The 22,106-nt window shown below is 36.2% G+C and overlaps 3 protein-coding genes across 9 annotated transcripts; all 3 read left to right on the top strand.

The window, feature by feature from the left end:
* The first annotated feature begins 323 nt into the window (after positions 1–323).
* ERMO2 (Sec23/Sec24 protein transport family protein) lies at positions 324–7,988 on the top strand. Of its 4 annotated transcripts, none has more exons than XM_089630374.1 (15): positions 324–558; positions 947–1,046; positions 1,653–2,769; positions 2,863–3,001; positions 3,297–3,487; positions 4,083–4,190; positions 4,302–4,505; positions 4,686–4,917; positions 5,543–5,692; positions 5,809–5,965; positions 6,199–6,326; positions 6,420–6,742; positions 6,836–7,021; positions 7,149–7,397; positions 7,543–7,988. In XM_089630374.1, the coding sequence occupies exons 3-14, from the start codon at positions 1,702–1,704 to the stop codon at positions 7,380–7,382; spliced, it is 3,120 nt and encodes a 1,039-aa protein (XP_089486500.1). In that variant the 5' UTR covers positions 324–558; positions 947–1,046; positions 1,653–1,701; the 3' UTR covers positions 7,383–7,397; positions 7,543–7,988. The 4 variants fall into 4 exon arrangements, with proteins under 4 accessions (XP_089486500.1, XP_089486502.1, XP_089486503.1 ...); XM_089630376.1 differs by having other exon boundaries at positions 7,540–7,988; XM_089630377.1 differs by having other exon boundaries at positions 7,500–7,988.
* A 2,077-nt stretch (positions 7,989–10,065) lies between these two features.
* Positions 10,066–13,979, top strand: LOC149381424 (RNA polymerase II subunit B1 CTD phosphatase RPAP2-like protein). 2 transcript variants are annotated; one of them, XM_089601163.1, is made up of 7 exons: positions 10,066–10,722; positions 11,168–11,920; positions 12,009–12,205; positions 12,296–12,559; positions 12,772–12,930; positions 13,408–13,517; positions 13,631–13,979. In XM_089601163.1, exons 1-6 carry the CDS (start codon positions 10,134–10,136, stop codon positions 13,510–13,512), a joined length of 2,067 nt encoding a protein of 688 aa, XP_089457289.1. In that variant the 5' UTR covers positions 10,066–10,133; the 3' UTR covers positions 13,513–13,517; positions 13,631–13,979. The 2 variants fall into 2 exon arrangements, with proteins under 2 accessions (XP_089457289.1, XP_089457286.1); XM_089601160.1 differs by having other exon boundaries at positions 13,408–13,533; positions 13,628–13,979.
* Positions 13,980–16,377: 2,398 nt separating this feature from the next.
* Positions 16,378–20,546, top strand: LOC149381423 (shaggy-related kinase 11). 3 transcript variants are annotated; one of them, XM_089601611.1, is made up of 13 exons: positions 16,378–16,515; positions 17,680–17,851; positions 17,970–18,062; positions 18,299–18,358; positions 18,476–18,748; positions 18,843–18,917; positions 19,096–19,152; positions 19,244–19,384; positions 19,471–19,521; positions 19,612–19,707; positions 19,797–19,880; positions 19,972–20,074; positions 20,169–20,546. In XM_089601611.1, the coding sequence occupies exons 2-13, from the start codon at positions 17,741–17,743 to the stop codon at positions 20,249–20,251; spliced, it is 1,227 nt and encodes a 408-aa protein (XP_089457737.1). In that variant the 5' UTR covers positions 16,378–16,515; positions 17,680–17,740; the 3' UTR covers positions 20,252–20,546. The 3 variants fall into 3 exon arrangements, with proteins under 3 accessions (XP_089457737.1, XP_089457736.1, XP_089457738.1); XM_089601610.1 differs by having other exon boundaries at positions 16,381–16,657; XM_089601612.1 differs by lacking the exon at positions 16,378–16,515 and adding an exon at positions 16,696–16,776.
* The last annotated feature ends 1,560 nt before the right edge of the window (positions 20,547–22,106 follow it).

Raw genomic sequence — 22,106 nt, 5'->3', positions numbered from 1 at the left:
ACGTTCATGATCGTAACTATTTTCTCCGAATTTACATTAAGTGAGACGAGTCACATTGTCGAGGCTTTGACTTCTCCAAACCACTTGTAAAATCCATCGCATTATCTCTATTTCTTATAATTTAAACGAGTATATAAAATAAACTTGAAAAAATATGTCATCTTAATATTATACTAAAAACCATGTATGAATTTTAACGTTTAGACGTTTCAAATATTATTTTTCGGAGGTCAAGTACAACACGTTGTATATTTTGATTTTAGGCAAAAATATTATTTATAAAAAATAATATTAGGATTTAAATAAATCAATTAATTAATTGAACACAGTCTGTATTTCTCACATAAGCTTCGATCGCCCCCAACTTTTCTTCCTTCCTATGCAACTCCAAATCTCTCTCTCTCTGAGTTGGTTCTCCGATCGAACCCTAGACACTATCTGTTATCTTCCCTGAAGATTCAATCGCAACACTCGACTCTTCTCGACTTCACTCGAAGTGAAACCCCATAATTGGAGTTCGATTCAGCGCCGATACTTCTCCGTTTCGATCTCTCCGAGGTTTGTGCCTTCCGTTTGATTACTCTATCTACTATTTTTTCCGTACGATTGTTGAATCAATTTTCGGAGATCCTGTAGTTTGTTTTGATCTGAATCTACGTAATTCTGTCTGTTTAGCTGTGTTTCGTTTTGGATTCGGTCGGGGTTTGTGTGGCTCTGATTGAGATCTGTTGGGTTTTCTTTTTTGTTTTGGTAATTGAATAACTCTATCTTCTTTTTCTGATTCCATCGATGCGTTTTGGATGGTTGATGGAATTTACTGCATGTATTAAAAAAACACGTTGTACATATATTTTTATTTTCTCCTTAAGACTATACATTCTCTGCAATTTCCGTTTGAAGGATAATAATAATAATGATAATGATGATGATAATGATAATCAAGTAGTTTGGACGTTTCTCGAAGAAAAGCAAAGTCTAAGTTGGAGAGACGATACAGGCTTAGTTAAGCCAAGATTGCCATTCTCCGATCTACTCTGTTCATTCAGGTTCGCTGCTTTAGGCTTTTCGTTTTCTGTTCTTCAATCTCATTGAAAATTCGTTGGTTGTTTTTTTTCTTCCCTAAAAGACATTTCTATTTTTTTCCATACTAGACTTAGAGTTTGGCTGTATAGAAACGAAAAAATTAGTTGAATTAAAGGGTTCAGCTGAATATGCATTCAGAGGTAAGGTTCAGTTAAGGAGAGAAATACTCTTTGACAGAGGAAACAATTTTGCAAAATTTTCATAGGTTAGGCTAGCTTCTATTTTGACATATACTCACAGGATTAATCGTGGGTTTTTTAGTATAAATTATCATGATAAAGACCTCTTTAATTAGTTTGTTGTTGGGAAAGGAAATGAATCTATACATTTAGTTCCTATGCATTGCGTGTTTCCCAATAGTTTACTAGGTACACTATACTTTTTAAGGCATCGTTTGATGTGTAAAGGGTTACTTATGACTAAGTTAAAGAATAATTTTTTAAAAACTGTGAAATAAATTATTTAAATTTCATAAGTTTCGTGTTAGTTAGTGACATCAAGCTTTAATTTCGTGCCCTTTCTAATTTTTTTTGATGAATTATAAGAGATCTTATTATTTATATCTACAGGTTTAGGTCATCTGAGTACCATTACATAAACGTGAAATTTATGTAGAGAATGGGAACTCCAAATTTTGGGCGTCCGAATTTTACCCCGAGACCCGGCTCTGGTCCTGTACCTCCTAACCCTCAGACAATGACACCTTTTTCGTCATCTGGTCCCGTGGTTGGATCAGATTTCCCAGGCATGAGACCTAATGCTCCACCGACTCCACAGCCTGCAATGCCCTTTGCATCATCTGGGCCTGTGGTTGGTGGGCCAGAGTCCTCTGGTTTTAGACCCGCACCACCAATGGCTCCACCGACAAACCTTCCTAATGCTGCTGGGTTTCGCACTGCTCCATCGTCGAGCTTCATCGACCCCTCTGTGCCATATGCCCCGCCAGCTGGCGGCGGATCATTCTCTCGTTTCCCAACACCTCAGTTTCATCCGACTCAACCGCCTCCTCCTGTAGCCCAGCCGCTATTTCAACCCCTTTCCGGTCAAGTACCACCCCCACCTGTCCCCCTTCGTCCGCAACAGCAAGCACCGTTGGTACCAATGGTATCTTCCTCTCAAAGTGTAAACTATGCTCCGCCAAGTGCCAATGCTATTCGGCCTCCGCCAGACTCATCATTTCCAGCTCCCAGGCCTAACATCCAGTCTCCATTCCCTGGTTATGCTCGCCCTCAAGTGGGTCCGGATTTTCAAGCTCCACCGATGCAGTCTCCGTTTCTGAATCAGCCGAGAGGTTCAGGTTTTCAATCCAACGCCCCACCACCTTATGTTGCGCAGCAGGGTGCTCATCAATCTCCACCCTTTGGAGCACCCTTGGCGTACCAGTCGCAACGTCCAAGTTCAGGACCGCCTGTGGGTCCTATGCAAGGGTTGCTAGAGGACTTCAATTCGCTTTCTATTGGATCTGTTCCTGGGTCAATGGACCCAGGAGTGGATCTTAATGCTCTTCCAAGACCGTTGGAGGGTGACATAGAGCCAAAAGTGCTTTCTGAGGGGTTCGCATTAAATTGTAAACCTAGATATCTACGGCTTACAACTAGTGGAATACCGAGTTCCCAGTCCTTGGCTTCAAGGTGGAACTTGCCTCTTGGTGCGGTTGTTTGTCCACTTGCTGAGGCACCTGATGGGGTGAGTTTGTCTTTACTAGAGTGCACTCAAAACTAAATGATATTACATGCACTTAGTTGACTGTTTCTAACTTCTAGTTTTTTTTATGTGTAGGAGGAAGTGCCAGTAGTTGAATTTGGTACATCTGGCATTGTTCGTTGTAGAAGATGTCGCACATATGTGAATCCTTACGTTACATTCACAGATGCTGGACGGAAGTGGCGGTGTAACATGTGTGCTTTACTTAATGATGGTAAGTTTCACTTCACTGCTTGCTATTCTTTCGCTGTCTGTCAGTGTGTGAATAATTTTATCATCACGGAAGCGTAATAGATGGCCACTATCCTTGTCTAGATCAGCTCCTGGAGTTCTAGAGTTTTGATCAATTTTAGTGAGACATTATCTTTGTTTATTGCTTGTCGTGTATTTGTACTGATCTTGTGAATAAGTTCTTCGTGAATATATTGGCCATTTGTGCCAATGTGCATAATAATCATGCATAACTGGTGGATAATATTTGAACTTATGTTATTTACATCTATGATTAGTTCCCGGAGAATATTATTCCCACTTGGATGCAACTGGTAGAAGGGTTGACTTGGATCAGCGACCCGAGCTTTTACGCGGAAGTGTGGAGTTTGTTGCACCTACGGAGTATATGGTTCGGCCTCCTATGCCGCCAGTATATTTTTTCCTCATTGATGTTTCTATATCAGCTGTCAGAAGTGGTATGATTGAGGTAAGCATCAAAACGTAACCGCTGCCAAATGTATAACGCAGCTAATTTTAGGGCTAATATGAATTATTTCCCCAAGATATGGCATATTTCATATATCTGCGTCGTTTTGGTACACAAAGACATTATTATTTTTATTATTATTATAAAAAATTGTTGCTTCTTAAACCGATGCTGGGTAAAACATTGATTGTTCTTCCCTTTTTACGTAGATAAAATTTTAGAGCTTTATCAGCTTTCTGAGATCCCTTGCCTATTAGATGATGGCCACTTGATATAATTTTAGGTTTTTTGTTTTTTTGGTACCTTTTTCTGACCGACCTCCTGGTTTGTTGTGGGAGGTTATGAATTGGTCTGGAGAGCGTTTTGCTCTCTCTTTTTGTAAATTGGCATTTTTAGCCTGTTAATATAAGATTCTTGTTTAAAAAAAAAAAGATGATGGCCACTTGCATGTGCTTGAGGTGTAGGGTTTCAGTTTTTGCAATCTTACTTCCTCAAAACATCCACATTTAGAATATTCTACGGGGTTTTTATGTCTGTATGTGTTTAGTCCCCTAATATTAATTGCTTCTATGCTTGAAAAAACTTACATTTGCAGGTTGTGGCCAAAACTATCAGATCATGCTTGGATAGATTGCTTCGCTATCCCAGGACACAAATCGGATTTGCAACTTATGACAGCACTATCCATTTTTACAACTTGAAGGTATGCATTCTATTGCCTCTGCTTCAGATCACCATGTTCTCTTGCATATAAAATTATTAATCATGGGTTTTTTTTTTTTTTTTTTTTTTTTAATTTTTTTTATCTCTGCAGTCATCTTTGACTCAAGCTCAAATGATGGTGGTGTCAGATCTTGATGACATATTTGTACCACTGCCCGATGATCTTCTTGTCAACTTATCAGAATCAAGGACTGTGGTTGAAGCCTTTGTCGATAGCCTACCGTCTATGTTTCAGGACAATCAGAATATTGAATCTGCTTTAGGCCCAGCCTTGAAAGCTGCACAAATGCTTATGGTCAGAGAACCTTTTCGCGCTCTTACCAGCTTGAATTTATTCTACATACTGCTTTAACACTTTTACAGTGTTATGTTGTACAAATCCTTTTAGAATTTGGCAATTCATCGGTCTGTAATACTTTCAATATTCTTGTTATCGGTCTGTAATAATTTCAATCTTCTTTTTATGTTTCTGCAGAGAAACCTTGGTGGAAAGTTGTTAGTTTTCCAGAACACACTGCCCTCTCTCGGCGTCGGGCGCTTGAAGTTGCGTGGAGATGATTCTCGTGTTTATGGAACAGATAAGGAACACTCCTTAAGACAACCAGAGGATCAATTCTATAAGCAGATGGCGGCAGAATTTACAAAGTTCCAGATAGGGGTGAATATTTATGCATTCAGTGACAAGTACACTGATATAGGCTCGTTAGGTATATATTCTCCGTTGTCTATTATCTTAGTCGTCTTTTCCTGGGCCAAAGTCTTGGCTACTGATGATTGTAGTTGGGATACAGTGTTATATATTTTGCTAGATGTTTGTGGGAAAAATAATGCTTTAACAAATTGGCTAACATTGTGTGGGAGGTTGTTAAAAGGGTTTAAAATTTGTAGGATTTTAATAGGAATCGAAGACAGGCTCTTTGAATCGCCCGAAACATTTGGTTTACTATCTGTTACAAGTTGTAAAAAGTCAGCATTTAAAATAATCTTGCGCTTTCTGGAACTTTTAAAGAATTTATTGTGCCCTTTCTCTAAAGGAAGCAAGCAGGCTGAATTCTGGTTGGAGCTTGCTTCTTGTTTTTCTTTGCTTGCTTTATACACATCTGCTTCATCATGTATCGAAGCATGTCAATTTACTTTGTAGAAAATGGTGACAGTGACGTTTATTGCTATGCGCATTTTGTTATGTTAGTATGCTCTCTTTTTTTCCCAACTGGGAAGAAAACATCTGCTTTTTATGAAATGTTAATATAGTTGAGGAGGTTTAGATGTCTCCCTTTTAGAAAGCTACTGGGTGAAAATCTGTTTATCTTTATTGGCTTTCATCTCATATAGGTACTCTTGCAAAGTACACTGGTGGTCAAGTAAATTATTATCAAAACTTCCAAGCATCCATTCATGGAGAGAAATTGAGCTACGAGTTGGCCAGAGACCTCACTAGGGAAACTGCCTGGGAATCTGTCCTGCGCATACGATGTGGAAGAGGTCAGATTCTTTGTGTCAATCCTTGGGCTTTCTTAATGGCAGTGTGTGATTGAGTATGTTGAATTTGCCTATTAATTCATCAGTTTGTAATCCCAAGTTTTCATTTCTATATACAGGAGTCCGTTTTACATCGTTTCATGGGCATTTCATGCTAAGGTCTACCGATTTGTTAGCACTTCCTGCAGTGGATTGTGATAAAGCATTTGCGATGCAGATGTCTCTTGATGAGTCTTTGTTAACTACTGAGACAGTTTATTTTCAAGTTGCTTTGCTGTATCCTTTGAGGTTCCATGGGTTTTTGCTATACAAAGTCATTCGTTAATTCTCGGTATATTATATTGTGCCTCAATCTCTAAATTTTCCAGGGAAAATATAGTACATGATTATGTTTCTGCTTCTCTTACTTTGCAATCTGATATCTTTTCTACCTAACAAAGTTCCAAGATTTGTCCTCGGATACCGGTGTGAATCGATTGAGTCACTGAATCTTCCTTGACAATTTAAAGATACACGGCATCTTGTGGTGAGAGACGGATCAGAGTACACACAGCAGCGGCACCGGTGGTTTCAGAACTTGGAGACATGTTCCGCTATGCAGATACCGGTGCCATGGTCACTTTGCTTACAAGGATATGTATGTCCGAGTCTGCTCGTTAGTGCATGTCTAATCGAAAATTTAAATTTTTGGGTTTCTACCTTATCTACTTGTTGTTTAAATGACTCGCAGCAATCGAGAAAACGTTGTCTAGTAAGCTTGAAGAGGCTCGAAACTCTTTGCAACAAAGAATCATCAAGGCCCTCAAAGATTACCGGAGTCTCTACGCTGTCCAACACCGTTTGGGAGGGAGAGTCATATACCCAGAATCCCTCAAGTTCTTAATGTTGTATGGATTAGCGCTTCACAAGTCGACACCACTCCGGGGAGGGCACGCTGATGCTACACTTGATGATCGCTGTGCAGTGGGTTTCACGATGATGACCCTACCAGTAAAAAAGCTGTTGAAACTTTTGTACCCTAGCTTGATCCGGCTTGATGAGCATCTTTTGAAGGTTCAATTTTTTTTTTCTTTACATCACGTTTATTTACAACAATGACCCTTTTCTCGTTATGCTCTTAACTTCCTTGTGCTGCTTCTGTTGCAGGCATCGGTCCCCAATGATGTTACAAGCATTGGAAAAAGGTTGCCATTGGCTTCTGGAAGCTTAGATTCCCGGGGGATTTATCTATTCGATGATGGTTTTCGGTTCGTTATTTGGTTTGGGAGATCACTCTCACCTGATATAGCTATGAATTTACTTGGGCCAGATTTTGCCGCAGATTTGTCAAGGGTACAATAACTGATCGCTCAAAAGATAAATGTTATTAAAGTGGAGATGGTTCCTCAAAGAATATATAATCATTACTTGAACCTATTACTAATCTCCTTTTTTGTCATTGTTTTTGTTTGGGAATCAGGTCACCCTTGTCCGGCGTGATAATGAAATGTCGAGGAGGTTAATGGGTATTCTTGAAAATATAAAAGAAAGCGACCCGTCGTACTATCCACAGTGTCATCTAGTGAGACAAGGTGAACAGCCCCGTGAAAGCTTCCTTTTCCTGAGGAATCTTGTCGAGGACCCGATGGGTGGTACCGGGGGTTATGTTGAGTGGGTCCTACAAATACACCGCCAAGTCCAGCAAACTCCTTAATAAAAACGCACTCAGGTAATGAATTTCTCTTCCTCACTTTCGAATGCTGAAACCGAAGTTATCTCATTGTCTAGCACAAATTTGTCTCTGCTTACGGGTATGATAATCTTGAAACAGATACAAGTTCCAACTTTTTGACTTGGTTGTCGAAATATAGCAGATTAGTTTGGTTCACAGCTATTTTGATTTGCATCGGCTTTGGAAGGGATTTGCGAGAGAGAGCTTGTTCCAAACCCGAGGAAATTGATGGATCACTTTTTGTTATATAACAAGCATAATTTTAGGTTGGAATAATCAGTGTCATTGGAAATGTGGGCCGCTTAGTGGATGAGCTTTTGTCGTGCGGGTTTTGGGACGGAGAGTTTGCTTCAACATGGGTTTACATTTATTAGAGTCGATATACAGTTTTTTTTTTTTTTTTTTGCCACATTCTTCATACTTGGGAAGAAACAGAACATTTTTGGTTTGTGACCAACCTTAATTATTATTCTTGGCTAGTTTTCCAGTTTGTGTTTATTAGCCGTCTGTCCTTCCTTTCTTTTTCTTTTTCTTTTTCTATTCTTGTGGGAGAAATTGTAGTAATTTGATACATTACTTTTATTTTTATTGCTGAGCTACATTCAGATTCAATAACTCTATATTAAAAAAAAAATTGTTACAAAACTCTTCCGGAAACTGTTGGCTTTAATTAAAAGAGCTCGATACAAAGTCGATCAATAGACAAGTGTTTTCGCTGAACAAGTAAAATTACAGCATTATCCCTGACTAACTTGCAGGAAAAATTTAGTCCAAGTAAAAATGAGGCAACAACCTAACAACTGTGTCTAAATCAAGGATTGAAATCTCGCACTTCTAATTTTAAAGGTATTTCGTCTCGTACCATGGTGTTTTGTGATATTTGATGCAAGTTCGGAGTATCTCGTACCGCGGTGTAAATTGCATTCCGCGGGGCATTTGAACAACAAATAAATTTAAATAAACTTCTCAATTAGAATTCTCAAAAGATAAATAAATAAAAAATAGAGTTTTCAACATTTCATACAGAATGGTAGCACATAGAATTTTCATACATAAACACAGTTCTTATTTATTTTTAGTGACGTTTTTCGATGAATAACGATAATTTCCGATGGTTAGCTATGAAATTTATCATTTTCTTTGATGATATAGTTAAAAATAGAAAAATGATATTTTTAAATGAGTTTTGCGCGTGCGTCGAAAGTCGTTGGAAATCATTAAAAACCATCAAAGATCGAAGTGTTTGATTTGAAAAAGAGAGTAAGAGATAAAGCCTAATTTTTTTTTATATATATAAAAAGTTATTTAGAAGATTATTTTTATACGAACATAATGACAAAATCTAATTTTAGATCTGTGATATTTGATGCAAGTTCGGAGTATCTCGTACCGCGGTGTAAATTGCATTCCGCGGGGCATTTGAACAACAAATAAATTTAAATAAACTTCTCAATTAGAATTCTCAAAAGATAAATAAATAAAAAATAGAGTTTTCAACATTTCATACAGAATGGTAGCACATAGAATTTTCATACATAAACACAGTTCTTATTTATTTTTAGTGACGTTTTTCGATGAATAACGATAATTTCCGATGGTTAGCTATGAAATTTATCATTTTCTTTGATGATATAGTTAAAAATGGAAAAATGATATTTTTAAATGAGTTTTGCGCGTGCGTCGAAAGTCGTTGGAAATCATTAAAAACCATCAAAGATCGAAGTGTTTGATTTGAAAAAGAGAGTAAGAGATAAAGCCTAATTTTTTTTTATATATATAAAAAGTTATTTAGAAGATTATTTTTATACGAACATAATGACAAAATCTAATTTTAGATCTTTGAGGTTCGGTTTAGATCAATGTTCAAAATACCGACGATATATCCCGATATATTCACGATATCAAGGAAAAATGGAAAGCTCGGTAAAAAAACTACTATAACAGTTTAAATATCGTTTTATTCCCAAAATACTGTTTTTATAGAAAATTACTATACTAGCCAAAATAGAAAAGTTATTCCTGAAATACCAATTTTTATAGCTTTAAACATGTCCAAAATTTAAACTTGAGTTCTTGGGAGGATGAAGAACCATTGTTGGTTATTAAAATTCATAGAACCACGTAGGTTTACATGGAGTGATTTCTTTAAATTTTTTAATTTCACAATAAGGTGAACTTTATTTGTTAGCTAAATAACATCAAAGATTTTTTATTTTTATTTTTGCATTCCATTGCTTCAAGTTAAAATCAAGTGGTTCAAAATTCAAATAAATGTTATATATTCATTCTTTATAGATATAAATATATATAGATATGTTATATATATATATATATATATATATATATATCTATTTAAAATATAATTGTTATATGTATCATTAAATTATATATACATAATATCTATTTTTATAGAATTCTTGTCGATATATCCATCGGTAATCGATATATCACCGATATAATCGGTAATCGGTAATCGGTATTAAAATTGTTATAGAATATATGTCGATATTCGATATATCCGTAAAATCATAACTTTCGGTATGGGTATCGGTATCGATATTTTAAACCATAGATATTTGATTAGTTATTGTACGTAGAAAATGAAATTTCTCTTCATAATTTTTATATTTCCCGGGAAATATAAGCAAAGCTTTGACCAAGGGAACGACAAATGTTACAAAAACCCCTGTCCTCTTCTTCGAGCTCCAGCCATCAACAACACTAACGACGACAATGGCGAAGAATCCCCAACCACCGATCTCCATAAAGGAAGCTGTGTACCGCCTCCAACTCTCCCTCCTCAACGGTGCCGCGTCTTCCGACCACCTCTACGCCGCCGGCTCCGTCCTCTCCCGCTCCGACTACGCCGACGTCGTCACCGAGCGCTCCATCGCCGCCGTCTGCGGCCACCCCCTCTGCACCAACCCCCTCCCCTCTCGCCGCCGCCGCAAAGGCCGGTACCGAATCTCCCTCAGCAACCACGCCGTCTACGACCTCACCGAGACTTACATGTTCTGCTCCTCCGAGTGCCTCGTCTCTTCCAAAACCTTCGAGGCAGGTTTGAGCGAGGAGAGGTGTTCGGCGCTCGATCCGGCGAGGATCGCCGCCGTGCTGGGGATGTTCCGGGAGAGCGGAGGTTTGGAAGCGGAATCGGAGCTTGGTGTGAGTGGAGATTTAGGGTTTTCGAGGTTGAGGATTGAGGAGAGGAGCGGAGAGGCGTTTTCTGCCTCGGAAGTGTCGATGGCTGGTCCGTCGAACGCTATCGAGGGTTATGTGCCGAGGAGAGAGCGGAAAGTTAAGCCCAAGAGTCCGAAGAAGCGAGGTACTTTACCAGGCTATCTCTCACTGATGCAAATTAGGTTATTTCAAGGAAATGAAAAGAAGCTGAATCATGGTTTTGCATTGCATATGAGGAATTCAACGTCTCTTTGTTTTTGGAATTGCGTTGTGTTGGTATTAAATTATGTGAAACAAAGGAAGTGATTATTTACAACAATATATTTGGTTGGTGCTGCGCTAGAGTTTTAGTTTTCTGGCATTGGGTTAAGGTTAAGGGTATATCTGGGATATTCGTAATGTCACTGTGATTATATGTGCAGTTTTTGTTTGTGGTATCGGCAGATATAAGCATTTTCTCTGTGCTTAGTTTAGGAGTGTGTTTTGCTTCACTTGTCGTTAGGGTGTGATTGAAATCTATGCTTGTTTTCTTCGATTGTGTTTTGTGCCGAGACTATGGGTGTGGAAGTGAGTTAGGGTGCTTTTTGCAGGGCCTAAAGCTAGCAATACACTTATTATCAATGACATGGATTTCACAAGTACGATTATGACTCAAGATGAGTATACTGTGTCGAAAATGCCATCGAGTTCAGTTGATACGGGTTTCGATGCTGAGTCCGTGGGAATGGGGGAGAACTTGACGAAGAATGTGTTGGATAACCAGTTTGCTATTTTTGATAAATCGTTTACACCAGCAAAGAGGAATTCTGGAGAATCTGAAGGGAAGAATAGTCAGATTAGCACAATAGATGACCGTAAAATTCAAGAGATTTCACAGTCTTTCAAAGAGGATTTTCAATTAGGATCTGCAGACGAGCGAGCTGTTGACGAGGTGACAGAGAAGTTGTCTGGGGTTAGTCTCAGACCGTCTCTCAGAACTTCTCAGGAGAAGAAACTTAGTCGGTCAGTCACTTGGGCCGATGAGAAAAGCGATGGCACCGGAAAAGGAAAGCTTTGTGAAATCAGAGCAATTGAGGATATAAAAGGCAGTACTTCGAAGGGGAAAAAATCTGGACGTTTGGGTAAGCGGGCTAACAAAAAAGGCGATGGAAGTAGTATGAGTATGGATGTTTGTGAGTTTGGAGAAGTGGGAGACATAAAAGAATCTTCTGAAGCGTTGCATGTTAAGGATGTTGGAGATAGCAATGACATGTTGCGCTTTACATCAGCCGAGGCATGTGCAACGGCCTTGAACGCGGTATCAGAAGCCATTGCTTCTGAAGAAGTTGAAATCAACGATGCGAGTATGTAATGCTATGCTTTAAGTTTGTGATTCTTCGTCTAAATTATTTTTATTTTTTTATTCTAAAGTGTTGTTGAACTATGGTGCAGTTTCTGAAGCTGGAATTATCATATTGCCACCTCCGGACAAGGTGGCTGAGGAAAATCCTGTGAAGGAGGATAACAGTGAGCCTGAACCCGAAAAAGCTTCAACAAATATTACCAAAAAGCCCGGAAGTCAACAATCGGAATTGTTTAACCCTGAGGATTCTTGGTTCGATACGCCGCCAGATGGGTTTAATTTAAATGTAATATTTTGTAACACCCATTGTTTAGTTTGGATTAATGAAGTTGTAATGTTTTCTCTCACTCATACCTTTTTGGTTGCCATTTTTCAGCTATCAACTTTTGCGAAAATGTGGAACTCCCTCTTCGAGTGGACAACCTCATCCACTTTGGCCTATATATATGGAAGGGACGAAAGTCTTCATGAAGAGTATCAATTAGTTAACGGAAGGGAATATCTCCAAAAGGTTGTCTTGGGAGATGGCCGGTCTTCCGAAATAAAGCAAACTCTCGCGGCTTCTCTTGCCCGGGCTTTACCCGGACTTGTAGCTGAATTGAGACTTCCGATATCGGTCTCTAGTTTGGAGCAAGCAATGGTATCGATAGGAAAACCTTTCAACTGTATTCTATTGTTATGAAACTGATTCAGTTTGGTCAATCAGCTTCGTTTATTTAAAAATAATCCAGACTTAAATGCTTTATGCTATCATATTCAACTCGGAATACTTCTTCAAGGTCTGGGTTGGATACACTTGTACTACTAGCTGTTTGTAACATGATCGTATCATTGTGAACTCTTGACGTGCAGGGTCGTTTATTGGAGACGATGTCTTTTGTTGAAGCATTGCCGCCGTTTAGAATAAAACAATGGCAAGTGATTATCATTCTCTTCATTGAGGCTCTCTCTGTTTTTGTACTTCCTGCACTTACCCACCACATGGAAAACAGAAGAATGTTGTTTCATAAGGTAAATATTTTATGTTTATATTTGTCTTTCGTTAAATTAAAAAAAAAAAAAACTATATAATAATATAATTGGCTGAGTCTTTGTTTCTGTGGCATCTCTCACATGGCTGCATATTGTGACCATTCCAGATACTAGAGAACTTTTCATGTGTAATTTTCTTCTCAGCTAGCTTCTAGGTTCAATCCGACTAATTTTGTAAAACGGTGTTTTTTCTTGCATTTGGCTTTTCTGTCTATCTTCAATTGAAAATTATATATAATTTTTTTACTCCATATATATTGGACCAGTTAAGAAATAGAATAAAAATATTTCAATCAATAAGTAGAACAACTGAAGTAATTTATGGTAAGTTTGAACGCACAAATCATCGAAACGTGTCCCTGTTGAATCTCAAGTCGTTCGTATTAGCTTTGCCTATTCACTAAAGGTATAATAATTAATCCTCCGATATTCTTGGATGTCACTACAATTAAATAGGTATTGGATGGTGCTCAAATAAGCGGAGAAGAGTACGAGTTGATAAAGGATTTGATGATGCCGCTCGGCCAAACACCCCATCTTTCTGCTCAGAGCGGGTCCTAATGGAAAGAAATCCTTATCCCTGTAATAAAAAAAAAAATACTAAGCTGTTGTTTCCATAAAATATACTAAGCTGTTCTTCACTCATCAGATTGGACATTCTGGGTGTTGTTTTCAGGAATCCGCGCTGAGGTCTCAGCCGAAAGATAATTGGGATTCAAAGAAAGAAAAAAGATGTAAATAATGAGAAGTATTTTTTGCATTAAGGTCTGCTGTGCGACGCAGTGCACAGCGAGATCTCGGAGGTGAGACACCGGAACGTCCAATGGCACTCTATATGTACATATAGCTTTTTTGGATCGCTAAAAATGATTTTTTTTTTTAATTTTTTTTTTCATTGGGTTTTGACATTGAATGTGGTATTTATTCAAACTTTCATGGTGATTCATCCGAGGTATAATGAACATCTTTTGTGAGTTTGTGCATTGATTTTGACTGCTTATCATTAAAGAAGCGCATTGTTTGAGACTTGCCGGTGGTTGGTTGATATTACAGCTTCTGCGGAAAGGAATTTTGGATGAGAAAATGGGAACCCGTTCCATTTGCTTACAAAATAGTGTCCTTTTTGGGACTTGAATTTAGAGTAAATGTAAGTTATGTAGTAGCATTCAGTTTAAAATAAAGTGAGTATTTGGATGATTAAGGTTTTATTTTGATACATGAGAACGCAAATTTATATCTAAAAAATAATATAGATTTTTAATTTAGATTCTGGTTATGCTAAAATAATAGTATAGTTTAAATTATATTCATAATTCAAGGACATTATAATATATTTGGTCTGTAGTGAAAAATGCGGACAAAAAATGGTTTATGGTTGTGTTATTATTTTAATAATATACCAATGAACAGTTAAAAAACGCGTCTTTGATTTGTGAATATTTAATTAATTAATTGTTTATAACGTATTTTATATTTTTTTTCGTTCATACATTATTAAGGTCATTGAACATTTAAGCTCAAAAAGCATATTTTATTTTTCTTTGACAAATAAGACAGTATTCTTTGGCTGTTCCTAAAAAAAATTCCATAGGCCTCTCGAAAATAAAATAAAAAAAATATTTTCACTGGAATTCCAAATATGAAGAAAGTTTCCGTATTCTACTAGTAAGTCTTAGTACTTAAAATAGAGCATCACCAGTTTTTTTTTTTTTTTTTTTTTTTTTTTTTTTTTTTTGCGAAATAAACTAGTGAGGTTTATAATCTGCCGAGAAGTTAAACCCACAAAGAAGCAAGTCTAGTTGCCACATTACGTTTTTGCTACAACTCTAGGATTTTAAAAAATATAGAAAAAAAAAAAACTTAAACTGGCCAATGATCAACTAATCCCTTTTAACAGGATTTTAATATCATTATCTGCATTCAAATCGTGTTCCAAGCGATGTACCACGTAGTTGTTAAATAATAAAACTTAAAATTAGAGACTAATATTATATTATATGTAAGAACAGAAAATACAACATATTGATTTTTTTTCCAGAACCTCTGTGCCCATGACTACAATTATGTAATTATGTCAGCCATCTGTTATAACTTATAATTAAAACAAATGTATTTTCCTCAAGTGTAATTGATTCTTCTCAATATATTCTCCAAGACGAGGCTTTAAAATATATAGTGGTAGATGAATAAATATAATAATGGACTATTTTCCCAAGATTGGTCGTCTACGTGTCTTGTAATTGTGATTATTATTGGAATATATCCTTCTTGTCTATAAGGTTGAGGACACATGTGATTGGAATTGGTAAAATTGTACATATCTTATCCCTAATTGGTCTTGCCTATGAGTCTATGACTAGTGTTTTTTTTTTTTTTTTTTAATGATAATGACTAGTGTTGCAAAACATTGACTTTTCTTTTGGAGCTAGGACCATCAACAAAAATGTGGACTTTAACGTCACTTCTAGGGGTATAATTGTAATAACTTAATATTACCATCGACGGTCAAGAGACTGCCAGGTGGCAGATGCCAGTTAATGTTTGCAGGCTCAGCAATGTTTCAGATTATGGATGAAGCGATCATATAACCATTAAAAATATACAAGAACACTTGTAAAGTATAGCTTATCCTTTTTAAAAAAAATTATATTTTGTAAACCTCAAATATACATAATCAGTGAGAAACCTTAAGTAATCAAGAAAAAAAATTACTCCTAATTATATCATCCTGAAATCAAATCCACATAAACGACCAGTTATTATTATTTTGGTTCATTCCAACATAATTGAATTAACTATAAAAGAAACTACTTGGCAATTTCTTTACTATGATTGGTATTACAGATTACTCTTAAACCTCCATCTCAAATAATACATCAAAATGTCTTCTATATGAATAATATGATACGATAAATGGGTTGTTACGTTGCAAATGTTTCTCTAACATTAAGCAAGCATTATAAACATTAATTAACAAAATTGACTTTTTTCTTCTTCTAAATGTTTTATAAAACCGCGAAAGTAACATCCAAAGTATTTATTAGAGGAGAAAAAGAAAACGTAGATAAATGTGTACCCACTCACGCTTTCAACGTTGATATCAGTTTCAAATTTTTCTTACCCAATAATTATTTTTTTTCACCTTTTTTAAACTCTAAACAAAAGAAAAGCAGATAGAAAATTAATAATAGTAAAGTTAGTTTGAACGGTCAAAAAAGAAAAGCCGCACAGCACAGACTTCTTATCTTACCCATCATCTCCTTATATTATAAAATAAAAAAATAAAACACAAAAAAACATATTAACATTACTCAATAATTATCTATGTATTTATTAAATATTATGACTACTAATATAAAAATCAGAGCTTAGTTATAATAATTTTGGGGTTTGACTGTCACCAGAGAGAGATATAGAGAGACCAGCGCAACAAAATACAACCACACAACAAGGAAAACGCCAAAATAAATAATAAATAAAACTCTCTCAACAGACACACTCTCTCTCTTACGATCCAATCAAAAAGAGGAAAGCAAGCAAAAAGAAAACCAAGCGAAACCCTCGGTCATTTCTCTCTCTCTCTCTCTCTCTCTCTCTCTCTCTCTCTTGCAATACAATCGCTTTGTTCAGATATCAAATCGATTCGACTCAATTGATCCAGCTGATTTAGCTTTTGATTCGCTCTCGATGTTTCTGATTTCAATCGGTAATGGTTGCTTTTTTATTATTCTTTTTCCGCTTTTATGCGATGTCCTCGAGGATCAATTTTTTTTTTTTTTGGAATATGGATGGAATTTTCCCCCCTGTAATTATTGGATCGGCATGGTCTGTCTGAGTAATTTTAGTTTTGGTTCTATTTTATTTATTTATTTGTAGCTTTTCTGTTTGTTGTATATGTTTAGGTCTATTATTGTTGGATCTCTTTGTTCGCTTTTGCTGTTAATTTGTTAAAGGCTATTTATAGAAAATCAAAACACTTGCCTGGATAGAATTTTTTTAACCATATTTTCAATTTTGTTCTCTCTATGTACGTTTGTTTATGAAGAAGGTGAGTTCACTAAGTTTATATATGACAATTTCAGTTTACAAATATTTTTAATTTAGGTCTTACAAGTATGTGAAACAGTAACTAAAGCTTTAAGCTTTCTGTTATTGGCCGGTGGGTTTTGTTTATCTGTTTTTTCTGTTCTGATTGAAACTTGAAAGAGGTTAAGAGAAACTGTTTCTAGAGGCTCATGCGTGGGTTTTTTTTAATTTTTTTATTTTATTTTTGCGATGAGCTTGTAGTTTGATAATCGTGATGCAGTTGTTGATGTTGCTCTTCTTTTGCCTAAATAACTGGGCGATTACATTCCTTTCCTTTCCTGGACTCTATGTCGCTTTTAACAATTTAAGCCAACAAAAATGGGTTTTTTTTTTTTTTTTTTTTTTTTTATCAATCGGGCATTGATGTTCATATGATTTAGGCAACGTACGTGCGAAGTTATTGTGGCTGGTGTCTATGTGTGATTGTATGCTTTTGTTGTTAAATGATCTGAAATGCTTGTTCTTGTTTGGGGTTTAGCCATTGGATTAGTAAAATCAATAAGGTGGGTCTGGAATTGAGGGGGTTTATTTTTTGGTTTTTCTATCTTGTAATTGCGTAGTGATAAACATTAGAGGAGGAGACTATACTTTCAGAAATTTTGTTCTTATAGTTTTTTTTTTTTTTTTTTTTTTTTGAATCAGGTAAGCGGCGAGGTTGATGAAGTTGAGGATACTCAAGGCAAGGAAATAATTTTTTTAAGAAATGGCTTCAGTGGGGGTGGTACCTGCTGGTTTGAGAGAACCGAGTGGTCATGCTGTTGGTGTTGATAAATTACCCGAGGAAATGAATGACATGAAAATTAGGGACGACAAGGTCTGTGTTTTTTTTTTTTGGGTTGATCTTGTTTTTATTCTTTGATTGAATTTATTATTTTCCACTGTTTATTCAAGATGCTTAATTTGTATTTATTTATTTATTTTTTATGCTAAAGGAAATGGAAGCCACTGTTGTTGATGGAAACGGGACTGAAACAGGGCATATAATTGTGACCACTATTGGTGGTAGAAATGGCCAACCAAAGCAGGTACAGTTTTTTGCATCATTAGGTGATTTCTTTTTTGTTAATTTTGGTTTGAACGAAGTGGTACTTTTTGTATTATGATGCAGTATAAGCTGAACTGATTGATCCAGTTCTTTATTTTTATTTTTATTTTGTTGCATCAGCCTCAGGCTTTTGATTTTTATTTTCTGTTGCATATCAACATGTATGACATCGTTTCATGGGATGTAATACTGAATCTGTCTTTTGAATGATTCCAGACAATAAGTTACATGGCTGAACGCGTTGTTGGAAGTGGATCATTTGGCGTTGTGTTTCAAGTAAGATTTTATATGATATGCTCTATGAAGCAATTTTTTTATCTTCTTTCTGGAATGCCCTAATTCTTTGTTCTTCTTTTATTCTTCTATTACTCATACATTTTCCAACATTTTTAGGCAAAATGCTTAGAGACCGGAGAAACTGTGGCTATAAAGAAAGTCCTTCAAGACAAGCGATACAAGAACCGTGAGCTGCAAACCATGCGCCTTCTTGACCACCCAAATGTGGTCGCTTTGAAGCATTGTTTCTTTTCAACAACTGAAAAGTCTGAACTATATCTAAATTTGGTTCTTGAGTTCGTTCCTGAGACGGTTCATCGTGTGATCAAACACTACAACAAGTTGAACCAGAGAATGCCTATTATATATGTCAAACTCTACACATACCAGGTATGCACTTGATATCAATTTGAAGTTTTTCTAAAATAGTTGTGTTCCTCCTTTTGAAACATTTTGATTCAAAATTGTTGCACGTAATTTGCAGATATTTAGGGCATTATCTTACATTCATCGGTGCATTGGAGTGTGTCACCGAGACATCAAACCTCAAAATCTTTTGGTATGCTATGTTAATTGCAATTTTGCATTCACCCCCTTACGTTTTTTTGGTTGTTATGTAGTTGCAGTTTGAAGTGAAAAAAAAAAAAAAAAAAAAAAAAAAAAAAAAAAACCTAGTGATATCAGTGGTGGGAATGAGATAACAATTTAGATTGATTTTTCTTTTGGGTTTTCTGCAGGTAAATCCGCATACCCACCAAGTAAAATTGTGCGACTTTGGAAGTGCAAAAGTTCTGGTAAGATTCTGCTAGATAGTATAGTACCTTGGAGTCCTTATTATCCCAATTCCCCTCATCTGACATTGTGTTTTATCCAAATGTTTTGTAGGTAAAAGGAGAGCCAAATATATCTTACATCTGCTCTAGATACTATAGAGCACCTGAGCTTATATTTGGAGCAACCGAGTATACCACCGCAATTGACATCTGGTCTGCTGGCTGTGTTCTTGCTGAGCTTTTGCTTGGGCAAGTAAGTAGTTTCCAAAATTGTGGTTTAAGAACGAATGCCTTTTTCTGTAAATAAAGCTGATGTATGAAAACTTCCCTGCTCTGCAGCCTCTGTTTCCAGGAGATAGCGGTGTTGACCAGCTTGTTGAAATCATCAAGGTAGTTTAATTTACTATGTCTTGGTACGAAAAAAAAAACTCCTGTTGGTTTCATTGAGCAAGACTTTGCTTCGTGTCAAATCGTGTGTAGGTTTTGGGAACTCCCACTAGAGAGGAGATCAAATGCATGAACCCCAACTACACAGAGTTCAAATTCCCGCAAATTAAAGCTCACCCATGGCACAAGGTAATTTCACACAGAAACATTGTCCAACATTTATCTTTAGCTCTAAAATTATCCAATATTTCTGACTTCTTGGTTGATTCTTTGATCAGATATTCCACAAGCGTATGCCTCCAGAGGCCGTTGACCTGGTTTCAAGACTGCTTCAGTACTCACCTAACCTACGATGCCAAGCTGTGAGTATATCGAATGGACATAGATTTACTATTTTCTCTCCATTTGCTTTATTTTTCTCACTCACAAAAACAATGTTTTGGATTTAACCAGATCGATGCTTTGATCCATCCTTTCTTCGACGAGCTTCGTGACCAAAACTCTCGCCTTCCCAACGGACGTTTCCTTCCCCCGTTATTCAATTTCAAAGCCCATGGTAAGATTTCGTGTTTTTTTTTTACCGAACAACAAAACCCGACTGAAATGTCTTTTATTCAGTTCTTAATTTTTTACTTGCTGTAACTTTGCAGAACTGAAAGGGGTTCCGGTGGAGATTTTGATGAAGTTGGTCCCAGAGCATGCCAGAAAGCAGTGTTCGTTTCTTGGCTTGTGAGTTTGTTGTGATTACTATTAGCGTGGAAACTCTGTCTTACTAAATTGTATTATTATTATCCTTGTTGTATCTTATCTTTAAAACACGTAATGACAAAGTAAGAGAAAACCGACCATTTTATCGTCTCCTAAAACGTTTTCCGGTGTCAGATTTCTTCCTCCCTCTTAAGTAGAGACCGTTTGCCATTTGTTCCTACTTGTTTCTCTGTATCTCTGTAACGGCGTCTCCAAATTCCAGTGTAGCTTTGTGAATTTGGCTTGTTTAAATCAATGAATGTAATGCTAGAATGATAATATGGTGTTTGAGTTCTATTAAGGTTATGCAAATGAATTTGACTCTGGTGTTCTACTAAGGTTACTTTTAAATTGGTGTTTTCTTCTTAAACAACGTATCGTGTTTATGTTCTAAAAGTAACAATTCGATTGGCAAGCTAGTCGATTTATTAGAGCATGGCTGGCTCTCTTGAGAAATTTATACAATACAGTGCATTCAACACACCAAACTTTTTGGATTTCATTTTTAATGGAGGTTTGATTAATGGACTGAGTGATAATAATTTTAAGGTAAAATATATCAAGAGCATCTCTTGTGTTTAATTGAAATACGATATTAATCTTTGCGATTCTTAGAAATAACAGGTATATATTTTCAGTTTAATATAAATGACATATACCACCCCTAAAAAAATGTTATATATTACAAATATCACAATTTTCGTTTATTTTTTACAAAAAAATAATTTAAACTCTCCAAAATACCATTAATATAATAAATATTTATTTACTATTTTATTAGAAAAAAAAATCAAAATCTCTCTTTATAAAAAAAATCTTAACTTTTTATAAAGAAATTTTTAATTTAATTTTTTGGTATATAGAATAGAAAATAAAAAAAATTATTTCATTAAGTGTATTTTGGGGAGTTCAATTTTTTTTTAAATAAACGAAAATAGTGATATTTGTAATATAACATATTTGTGAGGGAGATATATGTCAATTATATTAAACTGAAAGAATATGTCTGATATTTCTGGAAACTGAAGGTATAAATCGTGCATTTCGATTAAACACAGGGGATACTGTTGATATTTTCCCTAATTTTAGTACATTATATTCATAACTTAGCTGATGTTTCACGTAATAGCAAGGAAAAAAATGCCGTTTTCGTTGCCGTTTCGAGCCTCCTGATTTATCGTCATGCCGACTGAAAACCCAACGGAAAAATTGTGGAAAAGGGCAAGTGAAATGCCGTTTTCCATGGAAAACCGACGTGCCGACGGAAAACCAAACGGAAATAATGTGGCGAAACAAACACATAAATATATATACATATTTAGCATAAATGTTCCATTTGTTCATGAAATAAATATGTTTCACAAAAATATAGTTACAATATAAAAAAAAAAATGTATCAATAGAATCCCGATGGATGTCCCGGTTGGATAAAACTCGGTTGGTTTTCTTGAAGTTCGCAATACTGAGACCAAGTGAAATTCCCCTGGTACGATTGTCGAAAGTTTTGAACATGCATGTCGTAGTCGGCTTGATCGTACCCCACAACTGCACTTATCAGTGGGCCTCCCGGTGCACATGCTATGATGTGCTCGGCACTGAACCGATCTACGCGTACACCATACATACGACGTCCACTCGTACGTCTGAAGGAACACTCGTACATGTCTTTGCGAATTCACCTGTGGCTGTGGCACTCCTATCGGATTAGGATAACGGTAAGAAGGACAAGTATACGAACCGTCACTCTGTGTGTCTGACGTGGTAAATGACATTGTGTCGAACTGAGACATCAAGTGATCGACGCCGTATTCACTACCAGATGACATGTACGCTCCATATCC

This window comes from Urtica dioica, chromosome 11 (assembly GCF_054948205.1).
Source record: "Urtica dioica subsp. dioica isolate 48M chromosome 11, U.dioica_male_clone48M_v1_H2, whole genome shotgun sequence".
Classification (NCBI taxonomy): Eukaryota; Viridiplantae; Streptophyta; class Magnoliopsida; order Rosales; family Urticaceae; genus Urtica; species Urtica dioica.
This window is presented reverse-complemented; position numbering and strand designations above follow the sequence as displayed.